This window comes from Mya arenaria, chromosome 3 (genome assembly GCF_026914265.1).
Source record: "Mya arenaria isolate MELC-2E11 chromosome 3, ASM2691426v1".
Classification (NCBI taxonomy): Eukaryota; Metazoa; Mollusca; class Bivalvia; order Myida; family Myidae; genus Mya; species Mya arenaria.
Window position 1 is genome coordinate 72298982 of NC_069124.1, and position 20519 is coordinate 72319500.

General features: G+C 33.9%; 1 protein-coding gene across 1 annotated transcript in view; it reads left to right on the forward strand.

Moving 5' to 3' along the window:
* LOC128228366 (lachesin-like) overlaps nt 1–3819 on the forward strand; it is a 30316-nt gene extending 26497 nt beyond the window's left edge. Inside the window, exons 3-7 of the mRNA XM_052939652.1 lie at nt 788–909; nt 1535–1748; nt 1883–2194; nt 2790–2813; nt 2969–3819. Of these exons, the coding sequence (XP_052795612.1) occupies nt 788–909; nt 1535–1748; nt 1883–2194; nt 2790–2813; nt 2969–3096 (800 nt within the window). The 3' untranslated portion in view covers nt 3097–3819. The remainder of the gene's footprint in view (nt 1–787; nt 910–1534; nt 1749–1882; nt 2195–2789; nt 2814–2968) is intronic.
* Nucleotides 3820–20519: the final 16700 nt, after the last annotated feature.

Consider the following 20519-nt stretch of genomic DNA (forward strand, 5'->3'; position numbering starts at 1 on the left):
CATAAGGATAAACATGAAGCAGAGACCACTTCCAATCTATCTAGACAGCTACTTTAGTGAACTAGTTGTTTGCCATTTCGAAGTTCATAAATTGTTGCACTATCCATGTTTATTATCATAAATATGAGCAGCTCGCCAATACAAAGAAGAAGGCGAATTCTCGTCATCGATAGAAATAGCGATTGACTCACGAACTTCAATTCTGCATATTATGATCGTCAAAAAATCCCACGAATATTTACTTTGTTAAAAATGGCCGAGTTACGTCTACAGGAAATGACGATTAGTGTATACTCGTAAAATAAGTACCGTTTTGTTGTTGTTGTTTTTTTTTGTGCTGTGACATTTGATAATTGTTTTCGTATTAGCAATTTGTTAAATTTGCTAAAACACAAAATTGTTGTTCTTATTTTGCTCAATAAAGTGAATTCTGTAACTTCCGAAAAATAAAAAGGAATAATAAAACAGGCAGGTATATAATAAATGGAATAATACGATACAACAATTTTCTGGTGATTTTTCGATTTTCTCGTTTGGTAAATAAACCATGCGGTCTCGACGGATACGTGTATACACACCGAACTCGACGTGATACAGGTCACCAGAAAAGCGTCTTATCATACAATCCCCTCTATATTTGGGATAAACATGATAATAAATGCATTAAAATAAAAAAAAAAATATATATATTTTGCATCAACCTTTAATGCAATGCCAGCTTCAAGAAAAAGTCGAACATTCATATAAACGCTGTATTATAGATATGCCATGTTGTTATTATCTGCAGTGGGTCTACCGGACATTATCACCCCAGCCCCGGAGTTTTTCCCTTCCCCGTATAACGTGACGTTCCGGACGGGAGAATTGGCAACGCTCAGCTGTAGTATCAACAATCTCGGCACGAAAACTGTACGTCTGTTATCAATAGTGCGTTTTTCAACGCTGTTGTAAATACTAATTCACATTCAAACTGATAGAGTTGGATTATTAACTGGCAAGGTCTCTAAGACACTTTATTGAGCTTTTTTCAGAAACTTATAGCATACTGAAGTATTAAAATTAGATGCTTGGGAACTTTGCCTAATATCGGAATGCAAAAGTGTAGAAATGTTTTTTTGAAAATAAATCATGAAATCACATATTCGAATATTTGCCCCGTACATCCCTCGATACAGGCCAAATTAAACTTCCTGGTAAAATAATCAGTAATTTTCTTGTAAATCTAAAATAGTTGGTACAATCGCAATCTGTCATTGATGTTTTTGGCAGTTAATTTTAAATTGCATGCCATTTAGAAGGAAAATATATTGAGTAATATTTTAACAGTCTCCTATGAGCATTTTGCATATTTAAGATGGAAGTGTTGCCATCGGTTAATATCAGATGCGTTCGACATATTGAAATTGCATTTGTAAAATAGCTGTACTTTGAATAAATCAATAAATGCTTGTTTATCCCCATTAAGAATTGTGTCCATAATAATATTCAGATGACTAAATCTGATTAGATACTGCTACTTTACCATCCGCTTCAGGTGGTATGGCGGCGGATGGGTAACTCATTTCCGCTCACCTCAGGGACGCTCACGGTGGTGGCCGACAAGCGCCTGCAGGTTGCACACGTTGACTTCAAGCCGAAATGGGACCTGCTAATCAAGGATGTCAAAACAAAAGACGCCGGTGACTACGAGTGTCAGATTGCATCCAAGGACCGCACCGTACGGCGAAGGATTACGCTCAACGTAGTCGGTATTAGCTACAAAACATTTTAATTTCATTTCTAAATGAGTACTCAGTTTACGTTAAGTCATTTTTTTTCTAAAGTCAAGTACATGTGTGAACTTTCGAAGCCAAATTATTTACTTTGAATATTTTTATTTCAGATCCGATGGTTGAAATGCCAGAAATCCGGATTACGGAGCCCCAATATGTTGAACGAGGCGAACAAGTTATTTTGCAGTGTAATGCTACTGGGGAGTACTATGCCCCAGAGGAAATGGACTGGTTTCGCAATGGACAGAAACTTGTCTCTCATTCGAGAAAGGGCATTAAAATCACCAAACAGTTTTCCATACCTCAGAGAAGGTTTGCCAGCGTGCTGGAGATAGAGAGAGTATCCATGGAGGATGATGGAACATATGTGTGTAGGAGCTCAAATACACAGATCACCAGCACAAAAGTTATCGTCTTAAACGGTAAGTTGACATTTCAACTACATTTATAATCAATCTTTCTGCTTGCAGTGTTTTGACTCGTGACAAAGAAAACAATTTAGTTTATGTTTCTATCGGTTTAGTGATAAATCATTCTTTAATCTTAAAATATTTACCTTCTTTCAAAATTTTAAGTTCTTGTTCTTGGTACCACATAAAAAAACAAAACAAGATAACTTTTTATGTTAGACCATACTTTAAAACATCGTGTAATTGCACTATATAGTTGCGTGCTCTTGTATTATGATGTCTGTATTTGTTTTTTCGAGACTCTCCGAAAGCAAGCACACTTGTGTTTGTATAATTATGCCTTTTGAGAGACATATTTTCCCAAAATTATTAGCCTTTCAGTATCTAAGAGGCTTTCTCCATCTACTATCATTAAGCAAACACTAAAGTCGGAATACCATTTCCATAACTCTTGCTAAAAACCTATATTAAAAGAATGCAATTTCTGGACGGGACAATTTTACTTAGTCTCCTAATGTTGAGGATTTGCATGGTATTGCACAGGGAATTTGTGTCTGCAATTCTGGCTTATATAACGAATACAAAAGCTTTCTTTTTCGTTTTGCAGCAGAAACCTCACACATGAAAAGAGGTAAGGCAAACTTAACTACAATACATTTCATTAATCACATTGATTTTCTTCGTGAAGAAAGAAGAACATATTTCTTCATCGAAATGATGAAAATTTTGAAATTACTGATGATGCGTTCCCTCTTTCTGTTGCTTAATATTATATTTTCAATTCAGGGACAGAATTAGACAACTCTGCAAGTCTCCAATCCGATCCAAACTCATCCGCGAATCCAGCCCGTCTTTCGGCCTTATGTGTGCTTGTTATACACATACTGGCCGAGTTTTGTGTAGGGATCCGTTAACGGCATGTGACATGTCACTTAATGTGCCCTGGCATACCTATTGTGTCTATAATTGTTTTATACGAAGTAAACCAGCCACTACGATGTGGCTCATTGGGACTAAACATGTGTTCATAAAATGCATTTGTAGACAGTTTCCCAGGATGCCCTTCTATTGCACCGTAAAAAACTGTAATTCTCACATATCATATGACAGTGACAGTGAACCTGCGAGTCTCTCCAAGGAATATCGGCACTCGTTTCACGCAAATCCACACTTCCTTAGATGACAATAAAAATGTATCATCCGTATCGTTATCATCTTCTGCAGCGTTTGGTATCACAGATAATAAAATACATTACGCTATTGTGTTTACGTTATGTCTCATCTTGGAAAATATGTTTATACGAGTGATTCTAACAGGAAGCAATGACATACTCCACGTTTGCGGATTGTTGGCGGCTTTGAAACTGCCCTTGAAAGTAAAGCCAGTACCCGTAACACAATCGTAGAAATGCAGTTATAAATCATTTTATGTGGATATTGAGGCGAAAGGCCTAAATGTGATCAAGATAGATAGTTGGTTCATACACTTTTTTATTTCATTTTCATTGATTGTATCATGTAGAATAAGTTAGTCTTGAAGATTGTAACATGTACATATTAGTCTGTTCAAATAAATTGTTGTTATGTTGTTAATATTGTACAATATAGATACTGCTAATAAATCTAAATTATACACAGTTGATATTGAACTGCATGATGTTTAATCTGTAACGGTACTCGGTAAAATATACTGATGCCTGTAAATGACCCAAACAAAACCAATTAACCTCGTTGACTTAGATGAGAGTTTTATCGATATTCCATTGGAAATGAAATATAATGCGTCAGTCTTGAATGAAGTTCACCAGGTGTTTGTTTAGCGAAAAGCAATTCGCGTGATACCATATGCAAATGAAACAACTGGTTTCTGTGTTAAGTATCACCTCACTAGAACACGTTTACAGACGATGTAAGACAGTACGCCTTCTGGGGCTCACCGGAGACACATCACTCATATGAGTTTGTGGTTAAATTGTCTGATGCCTTATGACGTTTTGTGCCCTTCGTGTGGTGTTTCGTTGCTCTTGTGACGCTGTGTGCAATACGTGTAATGATCTTTGGGCCTAATTATTTTGCCTTTATATAGCATACTAGTGAACACCGTGGATAACCGCCTTGGCACGGTCACTGAATGCTTATTAAGAACTCACTTGGTGTAATAAAAGTTTGTGAGCGCATTTACACTTGACTACAAATTGATAAACATTGTTTAAAGGTCAAGTTATATGATTGGCTGCCAGGCTTTTTCCTTTTGTATTATTGTATTCGATGTGGCATTGCTTGAAACATGTTCAATAAGTTATATTAATAGCTGCATTATTACAGATCTACTGTTACAGTATTACGTAAACTTTCTTTTAAACTCTTCTAAACTTTAAAATTGCTCATCAACAAGTGAAAGGTTATAGGTCATTCCCTTTAGAGTATGCCTATTTGATAATATAATAAAACTACAGGGGTAAGCACTGTAGCCAGATCATAGACAAAGACCCTGTTTATAGACAAAATGTTAAGGCTTACGAGACATTTAACGGGACACATAAAATGTCACTGAACAACAAAGGCAGACAACACATACATCAACATATCTTTTTAATACATATTGGGGTTACCACCTCGGAAATCCCTTGTTTTCAGTTTTTTGTTGCCTTTTGAATTCGGTTTTAAAGAAAGTATCATGTATAAAAGAACGTGCAATCAACTATTCTAAAATCAATTACCAAATGGCTAAACAAGCCATTAGCATGGATTACTCGATCAATTAATGCCTTATAAATCTGTCCGTTTAATCATAACAATGAACAGTAATTTACGCGATTTTCTATGCAGTACAACGATCGGATATCGCAGATGTGAATACATGTTTCCAGCATTGCTGCATAAATAAACAGTTTGATTTTCTTATGAATTATGTAAATATTTAATTTTTAATGTTTGATATTCGTCTTGGTAAAACAACTAAAAACAAAAGAAAACAAATCTTGATATGTTTTTATCGGTAGGAGAATTGTGAAGCGTTACTGATAAACAACCACACCTTGTTTGTTGATTAATAACTTGGCATTTATAAACAAAATACCATTAAAAGGAAAACAGCAGTATAGCAAAACATTTTTACATATCCGGGCTGTCCAAAAAACGCCTCCTACAACAAAACATTATTACTGATCCCTCCAAAAAAGCTTAAGCATAACAATAAACGATATTTTCACATATAAGTCATCATAAGTATACATGAAAATTCAAAAGTACAATTACAAGAGGATGGTGGAGAAGGATTGTGGGGGTTAAAACATTAAAAACTCAAGCGTAGCTTCCACGCTGAGAAATTATGAAAACAAAGGCGAATGTGTTATCTGATTGGATTAACACCAGCATGTAAATAGAGAATACTAGGTTAGTGCCGTGGATGGAGGAAGTTTATCTGGCAAGGCGGAGGAATTTATCGGGTGAGCCGAAGGCGAACCCGATAAAATCCGCAGCCGAGCCAGATAAACTTTCTCCATCCACGGCACTAACCTAGTATTCTATTTATCCTGTTACTTAGTTTAATAAACACTATAAAACCTTAAAATTAATAAGAATCTTTAAAAGTAAGGGGGACAACTGTGTTTTCCCTGTTGACGTCATCACACTCGGCATCCATGTTTAAATCGCCCCCAAAATAGTTCTCAAAACTGTTCAATTTTTTTAGTACGTTTATATTCAAAGTCATTGCATTTTAATACGTAAATATCAATTCAAAACATAAAAATACTTTTAAACGTGCATAAGCATGGATCAGTCTCCAAACATTATCTGATGATGTAACAATTATTCCGGAAGTCACAGAGTACAGTACACAGGTCAAAATTCAACATCACGAGTCTTTACAAACAATCGCAACATATTAAATGGATTTAAATGATGTTGATAGTGTTGAATGTTCATAACTGCACCGGCAAAGAGATCATTCATTTCTGTTGTAAGTGAGATTTTGTCATTCACCACAGAAATGGAATGAACTATCGACGAGTATCGTTGAATACTGTTTCACAGTTTCCAGCATTTGCGGGTGGGGTAAGATTTTCACATCACATGTAGATTTCAGGTCGATTGTTTTGCCAGTGTCATTATTTTGCATAATGATGGGACTTTATGGGCGAGTGATTGTTGAGGTCGGCTGTTAGTGGTCCATTGATAAGATACTGAAACAGCATTTCTGCTATTCTTTTGACATTGCAGAATATATAAAAGAAGTTCGTTTTCGCGGTCACATGACCACCTGACTGTAGATAAACATCACGTGGGCTACTATCCTAATAAACTAAAGTTTACACGGCACCTTGTTATTGGACCGATTTGTATGCAGGTGACAGGATAAACTAGTTCAGCCATCTGATTGGTTGGATCTAGACAAGTGCTTTCTAGCTTTATGTTGCTTGGCTACCTAAATTAACCCAATGAGCGAATTAAATTATGACGAAATCCATAAATTATTTTATGAATGCATAAAATACATATAGGCAAGCTTATCCATACCTACTGCATATTGATATATATGTTATCCGTATCGTTTGGGAAATACATCAAAATGGGTAAATAGGTGTTATCCATCAGTCTTCTTTTTTAATAGCCCAACTGGTAATTTTATCGAAAATAGTCTAGATCTATGCAATATGTCTGCACATTAAATAATATTTCATTAAATCATATGCGTCAAGTATGTACAACTTATAGATGCTGGATAAGCAGAGATCCATTATCAACACGAAAATAGCATGTGAAAATAATTCACAATTTAATAGGGCAAATGACTTGATGGAAGGTGAAAGAGTACAATGAGGTATCAAAATTTCAGGAATAACTAACTTGCATTCAATGAAAGACAATATATCGATAAGGCTCATCTTCGCATAATCATTTGAAAAATGTAGCTTGGAAAACATTGTAACTAACTGATAAGTGTAGTTAACGGGCTACAATCAACAACTCCTAGCACAATGATCTAAAACAAAACCACAATGCACACTGCTCTTTATTTAAATTATTTCAAAAGAAAATAATTGAGAATGAAAACACAGACGTATTTAAGGAAAACGTTTCAGTGGAGACCACAATACATGGACAATACATACAAGAGTCAAGACGTTAACAGGACACCAAATTCTCATTTAAGTTTAAAATTATATGCCTGTTTCATAAGCAAAGACTGAGAAATTTGCTTTACCTTGGGGAATTCAATCGAAATTTAATCCTTATCCCTAGGTAATGCTTAAACCGGAAAAATGACAGCGGGGCAAAACTTTCTGATTTTCAGTTCGACGATGGCAAAGTGACATTTACAATTCGAACGTTTTACTGTAAGCAACACAGTTTTTATTGTTGAACTTTTAAAATAGCTTAGGCCTTTCTAGAGGGTAAATCTGACTTTTATTTTTCATGAACCGCTCGGCGTTATGACGTAACTGTTTGTTATATATTTATTATCTGATTGGACACGCGCATGTTTTTAGCCTTGGCAAACGACGTTTCAAATATCCGTCATTCCTTTTCACAGACGTTTAATGACAATAATATACTTTTCCCTGAATACTCTATAGTTTTAATTAAGAACAGTTCAAACATTCACCGGAAATATAGATTTAAGGAATTAAATGTTTTTTTTTGTTTTGTTTATACTCCATGAGCGCACGACCAATACGATTACATTTTTACTTGACTATAACTTCGTCGTCATCAATATATCCGGGCAACTACTTTTGTTCCACAATTGTCATGCTTTATATCGGGACTTCATAAGATGACTTATCAAAACAAACAACTCCTCATATAACGTTGGTATATGAGTGTTGTTAGTGGAAAATATAGCCGTATAACTAACTATAAAACAGAGATCTAACTGTAAATTGACGTGGAATTTATAAGAATGTCTAGACTTGAAAACAAATGGGACGGTCGGTAACATTAGTAGTCGGAGTACTTTAGAAAATGAAGCTTTTATAACGTCGATAACAGTCAAAATGCAAATATTTTGTGGCATATGTAATCACAATTCAACATAAAGAACACATTTTGTTCCACAAGTTTCTTCCTAGATAATGGAATCATTTAAACCTTTTGCGGTTCAAAATTGATTTTGTTTTAATGGCGGTTTTAGGATGCTTTGGAAAGGATGCCCTTTTTCAGAAAAAATGTTTGCGTGCCATCTCATATTCTTAATTCACACTCAACACATACAATATATCTGAAATAAGACTAGTACACGTAATGTAGATATCAAAAATTAAATGTTCAACTTTCGAAGCTCAGCTCAAACATAGTACAGATCGAAAAGTGATCAACAAAAATATGTTCGGTATTGCAACTTGCATAATGCAATAACATTTTTTTGGTGGTAAGAAAAGTGGGAAAATCTTTTGAGTTAATAGAATTCTCCAATCTTGTTTTATAACAAGTGTTGCATAAATGATTATTTCTAGTTTTCGAAACACAGTTGGCTTGAAAATGAGTCCAGCAAGGCTCAATAAAGTTCTTAATATTGATGCTCTCTTTTAACATGATCGTGAACCAAACACGTTGATTGTACGTTTATTTCACTTTTGTCGTTTGGCCCGATACCGTGTGTCTCCTAACAGGATGCATATTTGAATATTAGATGGCTGACCCTCAATTTTACATTGTATCATTCATATGATTACACCATGGACCTCTTAAACATATTCCAAATTTTTCAATGTTTGTGCAATACTTTTGTTGCACAAAATGATTTTTTTCTATGTTTCTGACATAGTGATAGAATAATAATAGATAAAAAAATCCTGTATAAACATCAAGAAAGAATGCCATAACATATTGCTTTTTTTGTTGACTAAATGTTGTTATAATGGTTTTTGTTGATGTTTTATTTCAAAAATACGTAATAATCCTATTTCAGGGAGCAAGCATTTCAAACACGACATCGGATCGAATCAGGAGGACTTAATTTCGCGAAGTTATTTTCCACGATCTTCCAAAATACATTTATCTTAATTTTCGCTACACACTCCTAACATTTCAACTCGTCGGATTTTCTTAGGGTTCCAATAACAAACGTCTTTGTAATCTTTCTTGTTCTACAAAGCCGAGTCTGTGTGTGTCTTTAGGATTACGGACCCTAATGAATCGGTAAATATCGGGTAATGTCGGTAAATATCGTAGTTAACACGAAGGCCCTCTCGCCTTCTTTCGACATTCGTCGTAATACCTATTTTTAGTATAATTTTGTCACGTGAAAGGGTATTTTCCACTGTGGCGTCATTATTTCGGATACTCCAATATGGCGGCACGCATACGCGACTGTCGTGGTAGTTGGACTAAAAAAGCAAATACAATAAATTACGCAAAACCCGAGAGAATTAAAATTGTTAAACCTTATTATGCAACGGACAGTTATGTTCGAAGTGGTGATTCTACTCAACGGATTACTAGCCAAAATCACATTAAACCGTGGAAAATTGGGCGGCGAATTGTGGAACTACGCGTTCTATTAGAAAAGGCCTTGGTGGATATTTGTATGTCCAATTTAAAAATGTAGACTGTGCATTTGTGAACTGTGTATCGTATGGGAAAACCGATAGGATAAAATCAGGGAAATTGTGAATGCCTTGCTTTGCTGTAAACAGGTAAATATAAAACTGAGTGGTTCGTTGATGTTTACATAAATGTATTGCTCTGAGCACCAAACTTGTTTTACCTACTCAAACTTTATTATGAACATGAGAAATATATCAAGTAAAAAGAGGCAGACATGAATAATTTCTGAATTACCTATTGCTATTACATTTGTCCATGTTCAATCTGTGTGTCGAAGTATAGAAAAATTCACATGTTTGATAGCAAATGTGAAGGGGCCTTAGTTTAGTCGGTAGTCTAGAGCTGTTGAACTGTATTTCGAGGGTCCCGGGCTCAAGTCCTGGTCAGCATGCACATTTTTTAACTTTAATGACTAGTCTCTCATATGTCTTCAGTTAGTCACCTTGGTTACATATCTTATCAACATTTATGACCTTCGGCATAAAACTTAATACAATTGATAATAAAGTATATTTACTCATTTTCAGCTATGATTGACTGTGTTGGTGGACCAACAAATGTCAACAATATGCTTTCAACCCTCAACATACCGACATTGGCTAATAATAAGCTGATGGAAGGAGAAGCTGTTGAGTCAGTGGCGTCAAAATCAACAGAACAAGCTGCTCAGGATTGTTTCCATATGAAAATACAGTAAGTATGATATGGATGACATATAGACGAATGATTCTGCATGATCTCACAATATGTTTTACAGATATTGAATCTGGTTATATATATATACATTTTAAACTGTATAAGCTGTCACCTATAATATATAATGTGACCCAGCTGTCTATTTCTGTCAATTGTTAGTCTGACATGCATGATGTTTAATGAGGTCAGCAGCCAGTATGATCTGAACATATAGCGGTCTGTAGCAGAATAATGCACTGGAATTATAACAGATGTAAATTTTACGACACCTAGCTGTAAGCGGTAAACATTTGATATATATGGATTATAATTAGTCAAATTTGTGAATGATAGATGACAATGCCTTAGGGATTTGCAAAATATATATATATCACACTGCCTTGAAATATTTTAGGATTCTACTCAAAACTGACATGCAAGACAATGACTGGTCAGATGTTGAGGAGAAGCCATCAAGTCAACATGAGCCATCAAGTCTACATGAGCCATCAACTCAACAGAAGAAACCATCAAATAATAATGCTAAAAATCTGGGAACATTACAAGCTCTTGTTGCCTGCGGTGTGTGCAAATTGGCCACATTGCTAGTTCTGGCCTGAACTTGAATAGTCTCAAGAAAATATTTCTCCGACAGGGGGAAGATGGTTTACATAACACATTTACTTGTAAGAAATCAGAAGGACGGTAGCGTGTAACTAATACAAAAAGAGTGCAAGAAAGTGTGATACCCAAACTTGTTGAATATTTTAAAAAATAATGTGGTAATCAATCATGCGATTACAGTTTTTTGTGAACTATGATACTGTTTGTTGATAACGTCATTTTTATTAGACATTTGTGAAGTTTATGATACATGCAAAAAGCTGCTACAAACTTTTGAATCAATACAACATTTAATAAAGGTGAACATTAATCAGAATAATAAATTTGTTATAAGAATTTTTGAAATGTTATATTGCCTTGTAGAAATGCTTGTTTGCTATATAACCATTGGGTCATTAATACTAGGCCATATAACCTTTCAAAATTCATTATAATTGTAATTTAGTCTTTGTCCAATGTTCTATTCATTATTCTGTAGCATAGTATATTTGCAGTGTTCAATGTAACTGTAAAATGTGTGTGACAGTATTTCTGACGTCAAATGTTCTATTGTAATTTCCTATTGTTATTTCCCATTTCGCACCACTTGTAAAATTTATTTAATAATTTCCTGGTTAAATCCATTTCAAAAGTGTTTGTAATGTTTCAATAAAATTTTGGACAACTCTTAGATGACTTATAATGTTGTCCTCACTCTAACAGACATAAAAATTCAAGATGTTGATTATAATTGAAATTCAACTTATTTGGAACAAATTTCGGACAATTTGAAAACTGGCACCTATTTTGTTGAGCAGGCTATAAAATGGGTTAGAAGTGGTAAAATCTCCTGTAATTTGGTCATTAGTTTTTTTGAATGTTGTAAATAATTAATATCAATTCTATTTTCATTGAACTGAAACTGATATTATTTAAAAAGAAGAAAATAATTGATTTTAGTTTCCGGACAAAATAGGCATTGTCGGAGCTCTTTTGAAGCATTTATGATGCTAAAAAATAAAATAAATAAACATATTTTAGCTTTTAGATTTTTATTTTCATTGTAGTGATAAAAGTTTACTATTCAACATAGATTTGGATATTTTTCATAAATTATTAATTATAAAAATAGACATGGTTTTGTAACATATGTATCCTCTTTATTTTCTGCATTTTCCAAGGTTGGGGGGTACCATATTTAAATATGAATATCTCAAGTTAAACATGGTAAAAAATGTTTTAAATCTGGAAATAAGTTGCTTTAATAATATATATTTGAATAAAATAAGTTTCCATTTAATTGTTGATAGTGCCCATTAGGGTCTGTAATCCTTAAACGTGTTCAGCAGGCGTTGGGAACTGAAAAGCAATTCTCGTGACACCATATGAAAAGAATCAACTGGTGTCTGTATTCAGTATCGCCTCATTAGAACACTTTCAAAGACGATGTTAGACAGTACGCCTTCTGGGGCTCACCGGAGACACATCACTCATATTTTCGCCGAGCCTGTGGTTAAATTGTCGGATGCCTTGTGACGTTTTGTGCCCTTCGTATAATGCCCTTTGTGAGCGCATTTTAACTTAATTACTCCTACTTAAACAAGGTTTATTGATCACGTTTAATTTTTGGGCTGCTATGATTTTCCTTTTGTATTAATGTATCAAATATGACATTTTTCTTTAGAAATGTTCAGTAATTTATGTTATTAACCGCATTATTTCAAATCTACTGTTACTATATCAGATACAATATTTTCATCTCCTCTTAAAATTATAGTTCATTAACAAATGTAGGCTGTATTGGTCATTCCCTTAAAATAATGTCTTTTTTAAATAATACAATTAAAACTAAAGGGACAAGAAGAGTAGCCAAAACATAAACATAGACCCTTTTTAGGCACACACTGATAAGGCCTATCACACATTAGACGATAGATACACAAAATGTCAAAAGACAAATACAGACTACATATACTAAGAACATCATAATGTCTTTCTTAATACATGGTGTTTTTACCGCGTTAGATATCCTTTGTTCACCGCATTTTATTCTATGTATCCTTTTTGAAAGGGCAAAGAGTCATGTATACTAGGACATGCGATAGACTAACCTGCATTCAAAGCCATTTTGCATAGATTGCACGATGAATTGATGCATTAGTAATCTGTCCGTTCAATAATAACAATTAACAGTGCTTAAACGATCCACATTACAGGCATTACAACGACCGGATATCGCGGATGTGAATAAATGTTTTCCAGAATTATTGCATATTTAAACACAGTGTGAAATTCTCTTCAATTTCTTCAATTTTAATGCAGTCTATTATTTTGTTCAGTATTTGATGGTGTAATTGCCGTGAAAGTCTAGATAAAAACAACAACACAAGCATTTTTCTTTTTTTTAAAGGGTAGAAAAATTGTGAAGCCCTACTTGTAGGTGTACATGTCCATGCAGACAACTTTTAGAATGCTACACCATTCGGATATACTTACAATATATAAGCGAGCTTTCCCATTACCACTGTATATAGTATAACTGAGATATAAAATACAACTGAGTAGCTTTAATCTGACGACTTCACACTTCAATTGCAAACCTAACGTGAAATGAAATCAGTACCTTGTTATGGTATTGAACGTGAAGAAGTATTCACATTCAGGTGGTCTTTCCCACACTATTCACTTGATACCTCTGCATGAATGAGATTTCTTTGACTTTGAACGAGTTTTTTCTTTTATTTTCAAATAAAGCCTACCGGTAATGTTGCATTAAATATTGCACATATTTATTTTTGAATATTTCAAATAATTGATTTATATTTTACCCGTAATGTTGCGGTTATGCATCAAAATGGGTAAAGAGGTGTAACATCTTGCTTAATAGCCCAATTGGAAACCTTATCGAAAGTATTCTGTCTCTAAGCAATATGTCTGCACCTTATATGATATTTTATCATATCATATACGTCACGGTATCTACAACTAATCGATGCTGGATGAGATCCATTATTAACACAAAAATAGCATGGGCAAAATAGTTCACGATTTAATTGTGACAATGAATCGATGGAAGATGAAAGAGTACCACGAGATATCAAACCTTCTAGAATAACTTACTTGTGTTTAATATAAGACAAAATATCAATAAGGCTCATCTTTGCAAAAGCAGTTAAAGATTGTGGCAGGGAAAACCTTGTTACTTGCTAATGAGTGAAGTTAATGCAATCCCTAATAAAATCATTGAACAGAGAATAACTTAATAGATTTTTCAACGATATCAATAAAATGTTCACCACCGTCCTTTTGGAGGGTAAATCTAACGTTTACTTTTCACAAATGGTTTTTATAACCGATTGAGAAAACTGTGTTATATTATTACTGAAAAAACACCTACAGATGAGAAAAAGACGGAATCACTTTATTTGATCAATAAGAGCAATATACGGAAGGCCTTATTTATGAATTGTCTAGTCATGTTTCTTATTTGAAAATAATATAACCATCTTAGTGTCGTTTTGTTCTAAATACAGCAACTCCAAATATTAACTTCAGATTGGATGATATTTTGTTGCAATTAAGATTATTACAACCTACAACTGTTTTCGTTAATGGTCCATTCTCGGCTATGGTGAGTTCAATGGTTTATATCTAGATAAATAGCCGGTTGAAATTGGTCTCTTTAAAGTTTCCCATTACCCAAATACCCGATAGCTGAAGTGCCCACAAAAATAAAAAACTTTTTTTTTCAATTTTGATTAAATTGTGTTTATTGTTAAACAAAACCCTCTCAGAGTAATTGTGTACATTGTGTAATGTTTTGTTCAACTAACTTTTTAAACTGTATATTTATGCAACTAAGTCTTAAACTGTCACCTTAATTTAGTTTTTGTCCATATTGTTTTGTAGAGTTGTACAGTTGTTTGCATAGAACACAATACTACGATCATTGATTTGTTTACTGTATAGTTGATACCGTTATTTGATACAACTCCAGAAGAAAGAAAAGTGTATTACTTCGAAACGAAATAGCGTACGTCAGGAACAAATAAAAACAACTTTTAAAGTTTCAGGGTATGAATGGAAAACGTTATTGTTTGCTGTTTTAAACTCCTCGGGAATGGAGAGCTGAACATAAAGAGTGACAGCCGTTTCAGATGTAAATTGATTTGATGGTATTGCTTTTTCCCAAGCTGCGAATGTGATTAAACGATAGATTGGGCTGCTATTCAAGATGGAATGATGATTAGAATATACATTATGCTGCTGTTTTATATGGGATGGACCTCTTACAGAAGCATTATTGAAAAATTTAGATTTCAGTGTTTTATCTGAAATGAAGACATTAAAAACCAAACGTAATGGTCTTTGATAAGGATGCACAGTTAAAAGGTCCCCGCTTTGGACTTATCGAATAAAGCTTTCTTTCTTACCGTTCCTAAAAACTTACAACTAAACAGAGGAACTCTAAGGAAACACTCTTATCCGGATTAGTGACCATAATCCAAACTCACTTAAGCCAAGCCGGGAATCGAACACGGTGTTGGAGAGAAATGCGTTAACCACTGTGTTAACCTGGCATCCTATCTGTTCTTATTCTTATATTTATTGTTAATTTTCTAGGCTTAGAAATTTCCTTACATGTATGTTCGTTAGGTAATACACTTAATGGAGATCTACACCTCATTTTGTCATATTGCCCGACGTACCTTTCTGTACGAAATAAATAAAAGTTTGAACAGAAAAACCTTTATAGCAGCAGTAGGCCATCTAAAGATATTTCAAACCTATTGAACTTACTTCTGACCTTTGTGTAGATCAAGCAATTAATTATAACGTTATTTTTTCCGTCTGAATTCAAATTCTTTACAGAAAACAGTAGTCCGACTTTCCCTTTAAGCACGAACTGTTTATTGTGCAATCAATACCAGCATACTCGGTCAATGCTGTCAAAAGGTTAATTAAGCCATTCTTACAGATATCACATAAATATTAACAATTCTATTATAATTCATGGAGGAGTTAAAAGCGATTGTATGACGTTATTTAAATGTCAAAACCAATGCGTCCTCACATGAAAAGAACTCAAGCTAATCTCAAATCTATCAGATCTATGGGAACAATCCTAGTGGGAGAATATAAGATCTAAGGTCCCAAGATATTAAAGTAAAATCTCAGTCCCAATCTCAACTCATTTTTACTCGTTATAAAAGCACATTCTCGCATTGAATATTTTGATTAAAAACTTTGATCAAGATTCCAAGAAATGTCCTACAGCGAAAGAGGTAATCGTTTACTTATCATTTTTTATCAATTAGATACATTTTTGCTATTGATTAAGATTATGCCAAGTATTGACAAAGTGTTTTTTTTTAAAACATTTGGTGAACAAAAAAGCTTTGCAAACAGTAAAAACATACAAGATTTTGATAAATGTATTGTTTATCGTGGTAAAATGAGTTGCAATTGCATTGAGATTTGACTCAAGTATATTTTTGATATTGGTACCAAGACCATATGTGTATATCATTATGAATGTATACATGTATGTATGTATGTATTATTTAGATCTTTCAATCTTGGAAAGTCACTGAAAGTGCTATGGTATAGTTTCCAAAAGGATATTTTTGGCCGTTAATACTAAATCAAAGCGGATGAGAATTGTCTTATTTCGAGAAGAACCTTTACGTACCATACCTTGCTTGAAGCATGGGAACACATGAGACACATTTCCTAGGTTTAACCAGTTCCCTCAAAATACTGTACACAATACAATATGAAAATGAGTCAAGCTACCTTTTGGTATGCCCCTTTACTTCGATATACGTATAAATATATTTTCCTCACTTATCTTTAACAGTTTTCACTGCCAGAAATGAGCATTGAAGAAATGAGAGCAATTAGCAAATACCGGCGGTATGTATGTTTTCAACCAAACTTCAAATGCAAATTGCTCGTGATTACGACGAACTCTTTAACTAGAATGATTAAAACCTTCAATTTAACTACAATTGACCCAACGGTTGACTTTAACTGTATGGTTGCCTGGTTGCTTTCACTTTAAATTTCTTACGTAATTGTTTCCTTCTTGCAAACCTCTGTTTCTCGGGAGTTAGGTTTGTGATATATTGTCTATTTACCTCGGAAAAGCTCTCTCTGAAAGGTTAAACGAGGGGGAAATAGATTACTTCTGCAGTGCGTTATATAACGTCTTCATCAATAATCGTCTCCGATCATATACGTAAAATCATGTCCGAAAGAGTATAGATTTTTTTTAAGAAGTTACTCTAAAATACCTTGGTGTCACAAGATAACAGACTTGTTTTTTATGTGGGTCTCTAAAACTAAGGTATTGTGCCACATCAAAAAACAATCGTAGAAAAGGGTAAACCATTTTCCTTTGACACTTAATTAATCAATCCCAGCATTAAGTAAATAGCAATGCTGACTATTTATGATAGGTTTTGGTCAAATATGTATTTGTATATAAAATATCTTAGCAGGTTATTATAACAAAAACAAAGGGCATAACCTGATTAAGATAATGTAAATATAACTATACTGGTGTGTTTAATTCAATGTTAAAACAAATAGTCCCAAAATAATAGCCCTCACATTTATATTGCACAAGGAGGAAAAGTCATTTTCCAAAAGTAAATAACTTAATAAACGAGAAAACCTAAATGTTCAGATAAATTATTAAATGAATCACCAATTCCAAATTTAACTTATTTGATATAAGCTTAGCTACAAAAGTTACAAACGTAATAATGATGGCATATTTCTACGATAAGATTTTGGTCATTTTCGATCAAAGCCTTCTTTCTTTCAAAATGCCACTCAGGCCCACAAAACCACGGATTTACCGCACCAAAGTGTTCAAGATGAATTTGATAAGACTTTCACATTGCAGGACCATAACCTCAAAGTGAACAGAAAGATGTGGCTATTGAAATTTCAAGAATAAATCCAGCTTAGAAGAACATAAATATGGTCCAAGTGACACCAACTAGCAAAACAAATGTACAAACACCACGAATTGACAACACACGCATCAACATAGTGTTTAAGATAACATGAAATTAACGCCTTGGAACAGTCATCGAAACAGAAATCCAATGGAGAAAGAGATTGGTTAAGATTCCTGAAAAAAATGTTTTGGTAGAATTGAACAATTCAAACAACATAAGTCCAGGGTGAGTTAATCGATATCTGACTATTTTAAAAACGTTTTGGAGATATTTGGTCCATTAATAGTGTCTAGAAATTGTGTTGAAAAGAACTAAAATATCTTTCCAGTCAAATCGAACAAGAAAATGTGACGCCGCAGACGACAGTGACACGAACGACGACGCCTGATAACATGATCCTGATTCGTCTGATATGCTACGCAGGCGATATAAGAAGTACAAGAAAGAGCAGAAAAGTACGAATTCAAGGGCGTGATATAAATCACGTCCAATCTTTTTGTTTATTCGAATGTGAATCACACAATTTTATTTTCATTTTATCAGAGAACTTGCTCTACTTACTGTTAACAGCAACATGCCAAGACGAGTAAACAAGGGCGCTAATGCGACATTTTGATATACCTCAGTACGATCATGACACTAAATTTGTCATTCTGGCGCACCCGAAAATGGCAGATTGGCACCAAGTTCTCTTTAATGTCGTGTTCTCGTTGTGGCGTGCTGAGCGAGACGCATTCACACCACAACGAGATCGTAAAATTACGCCATCATTATTACTTTTGTAACTTTTGTAGCTAAGCTTATATCTAATAAGAAGTTTATTTGGAATAGGTGATTCATTTAATAATTTATCTGATCATTTAGGTTTTTTACTTTTTGGAAAATGACTTTTCCTCCTTGTGCAATATAAATGTGAGGGCTATTATTTTGGGACTATTTGTTTTAACATCGAATTAAACACACCAGTATAGTTATATTTACATTATTTTAATCAGGTTATGCCCTTTGTTTTTGTTATAATAACCTGCTAAGATATTTTATATACAAATACATATTTGACCAAAACCTATCATAAATAGTCAGCATTGCTATTTACTTAATGCTGGGATTGATTAATTAAGTGTCAATGGAAAATGGTTTACCATTTCTACGATTTTTTTTTTGATGTGGCACAATACCTTAGGTTTAGAGACCCACATAAAAAACAAGTCTGTTATCTTGTGACACCAAGGTATTTTAGAGTAACTTCTTAAAAATAATCTATACTCTTTCGGACATGATGTTATGTATATGATCGGAGACGTTTATTGATGAAGACGTTATATAACGCATTGTAGAGGCAATCTATTTCCCCCTCATTTAACCTTTCAGAGAGAGCCTTTCAGAGATAAAAAGACAATATATCACAAAACTAACTGCCGAGAAACAGGGGTTTGCAAGCAGGAAACAATTACGTAAGAAATTTAAAGTGAAAGCAACCAGGCAACCATACAGTTAAAGTCAACCGTTGGGTCAATTGTAGTTAAATTGAAGGTTTTAATCATTCTAGTTAAAGAGTTCGTCGTAATCACGAGCGATTTGCATTTGAAGCTTGGTTGAAAACATACATTCCACCGGTATTTGCTAATTGCTCTCATTTCTTCAATGCTCATTTCTGGCAGTGAAAACTGTTAAAGATAAGTGAGGAAAATATATTTATACGTATATCGAAGTAAAGGGGCATACCCAAAAGGTAGCTTGACTCATTTTCATATTGTATTGTGTACAGTATTTTGAGGGAACTGGTTAAACCTAGGAAATGTGTCTCATGTGTTCCCATGCTTCAAGCAAGGTATGGTACGTAAAGGTTCTTCTCGAAATAAGACAATTCTCCTCTGCTTTGATTTAGTATTAACGGCCAAAAATATCCTTTTGGAAACTATATCATAGCACTTTCAGTGACTTTCCAAGATTGAAAGATCTAAATAATACATACATACATGCATGCATACATTCATAATGATATACACATATGGTCTTTGTACCAATATCAAAAATATACTTGAGTCAAATCTCAATTGCAATTGCAACTCATTTTACCACGATAAACAATATATTTATCAAAATCTTGTATGTTTTTACTGTTTGTAAAGCTTTTTTGTTCACCAAATGTTTTAAAAAAACACTTTGTCAATACTTGGCAAAATCTTATTCAATAGCCAAAATGTACCTAATTGATAAAAAATGATTAGTAAACGATTACCTCATTCGCTGTAGGACATTTCTTGGAATCTTGATCAAAGTTTTTAATCAACATATTCAATGCGAGAATGTGCTTTTATAACGAGTAAAAATGAGTTGAGATTGGGACTGAGATTTTACTTTAATATCTTGGGACCTTAGATCTTATATTCTCCCACTAGGATTGTTCCCATAGATCTGATAGATTTGATTTGTGCTAAATTCGTTATTTTGGCGCATTATTACTAATAGCAATGGACACATATCCATTTAACTAGTTTAGCTCAGCATATGTGGCTGTTTTAACACACGTT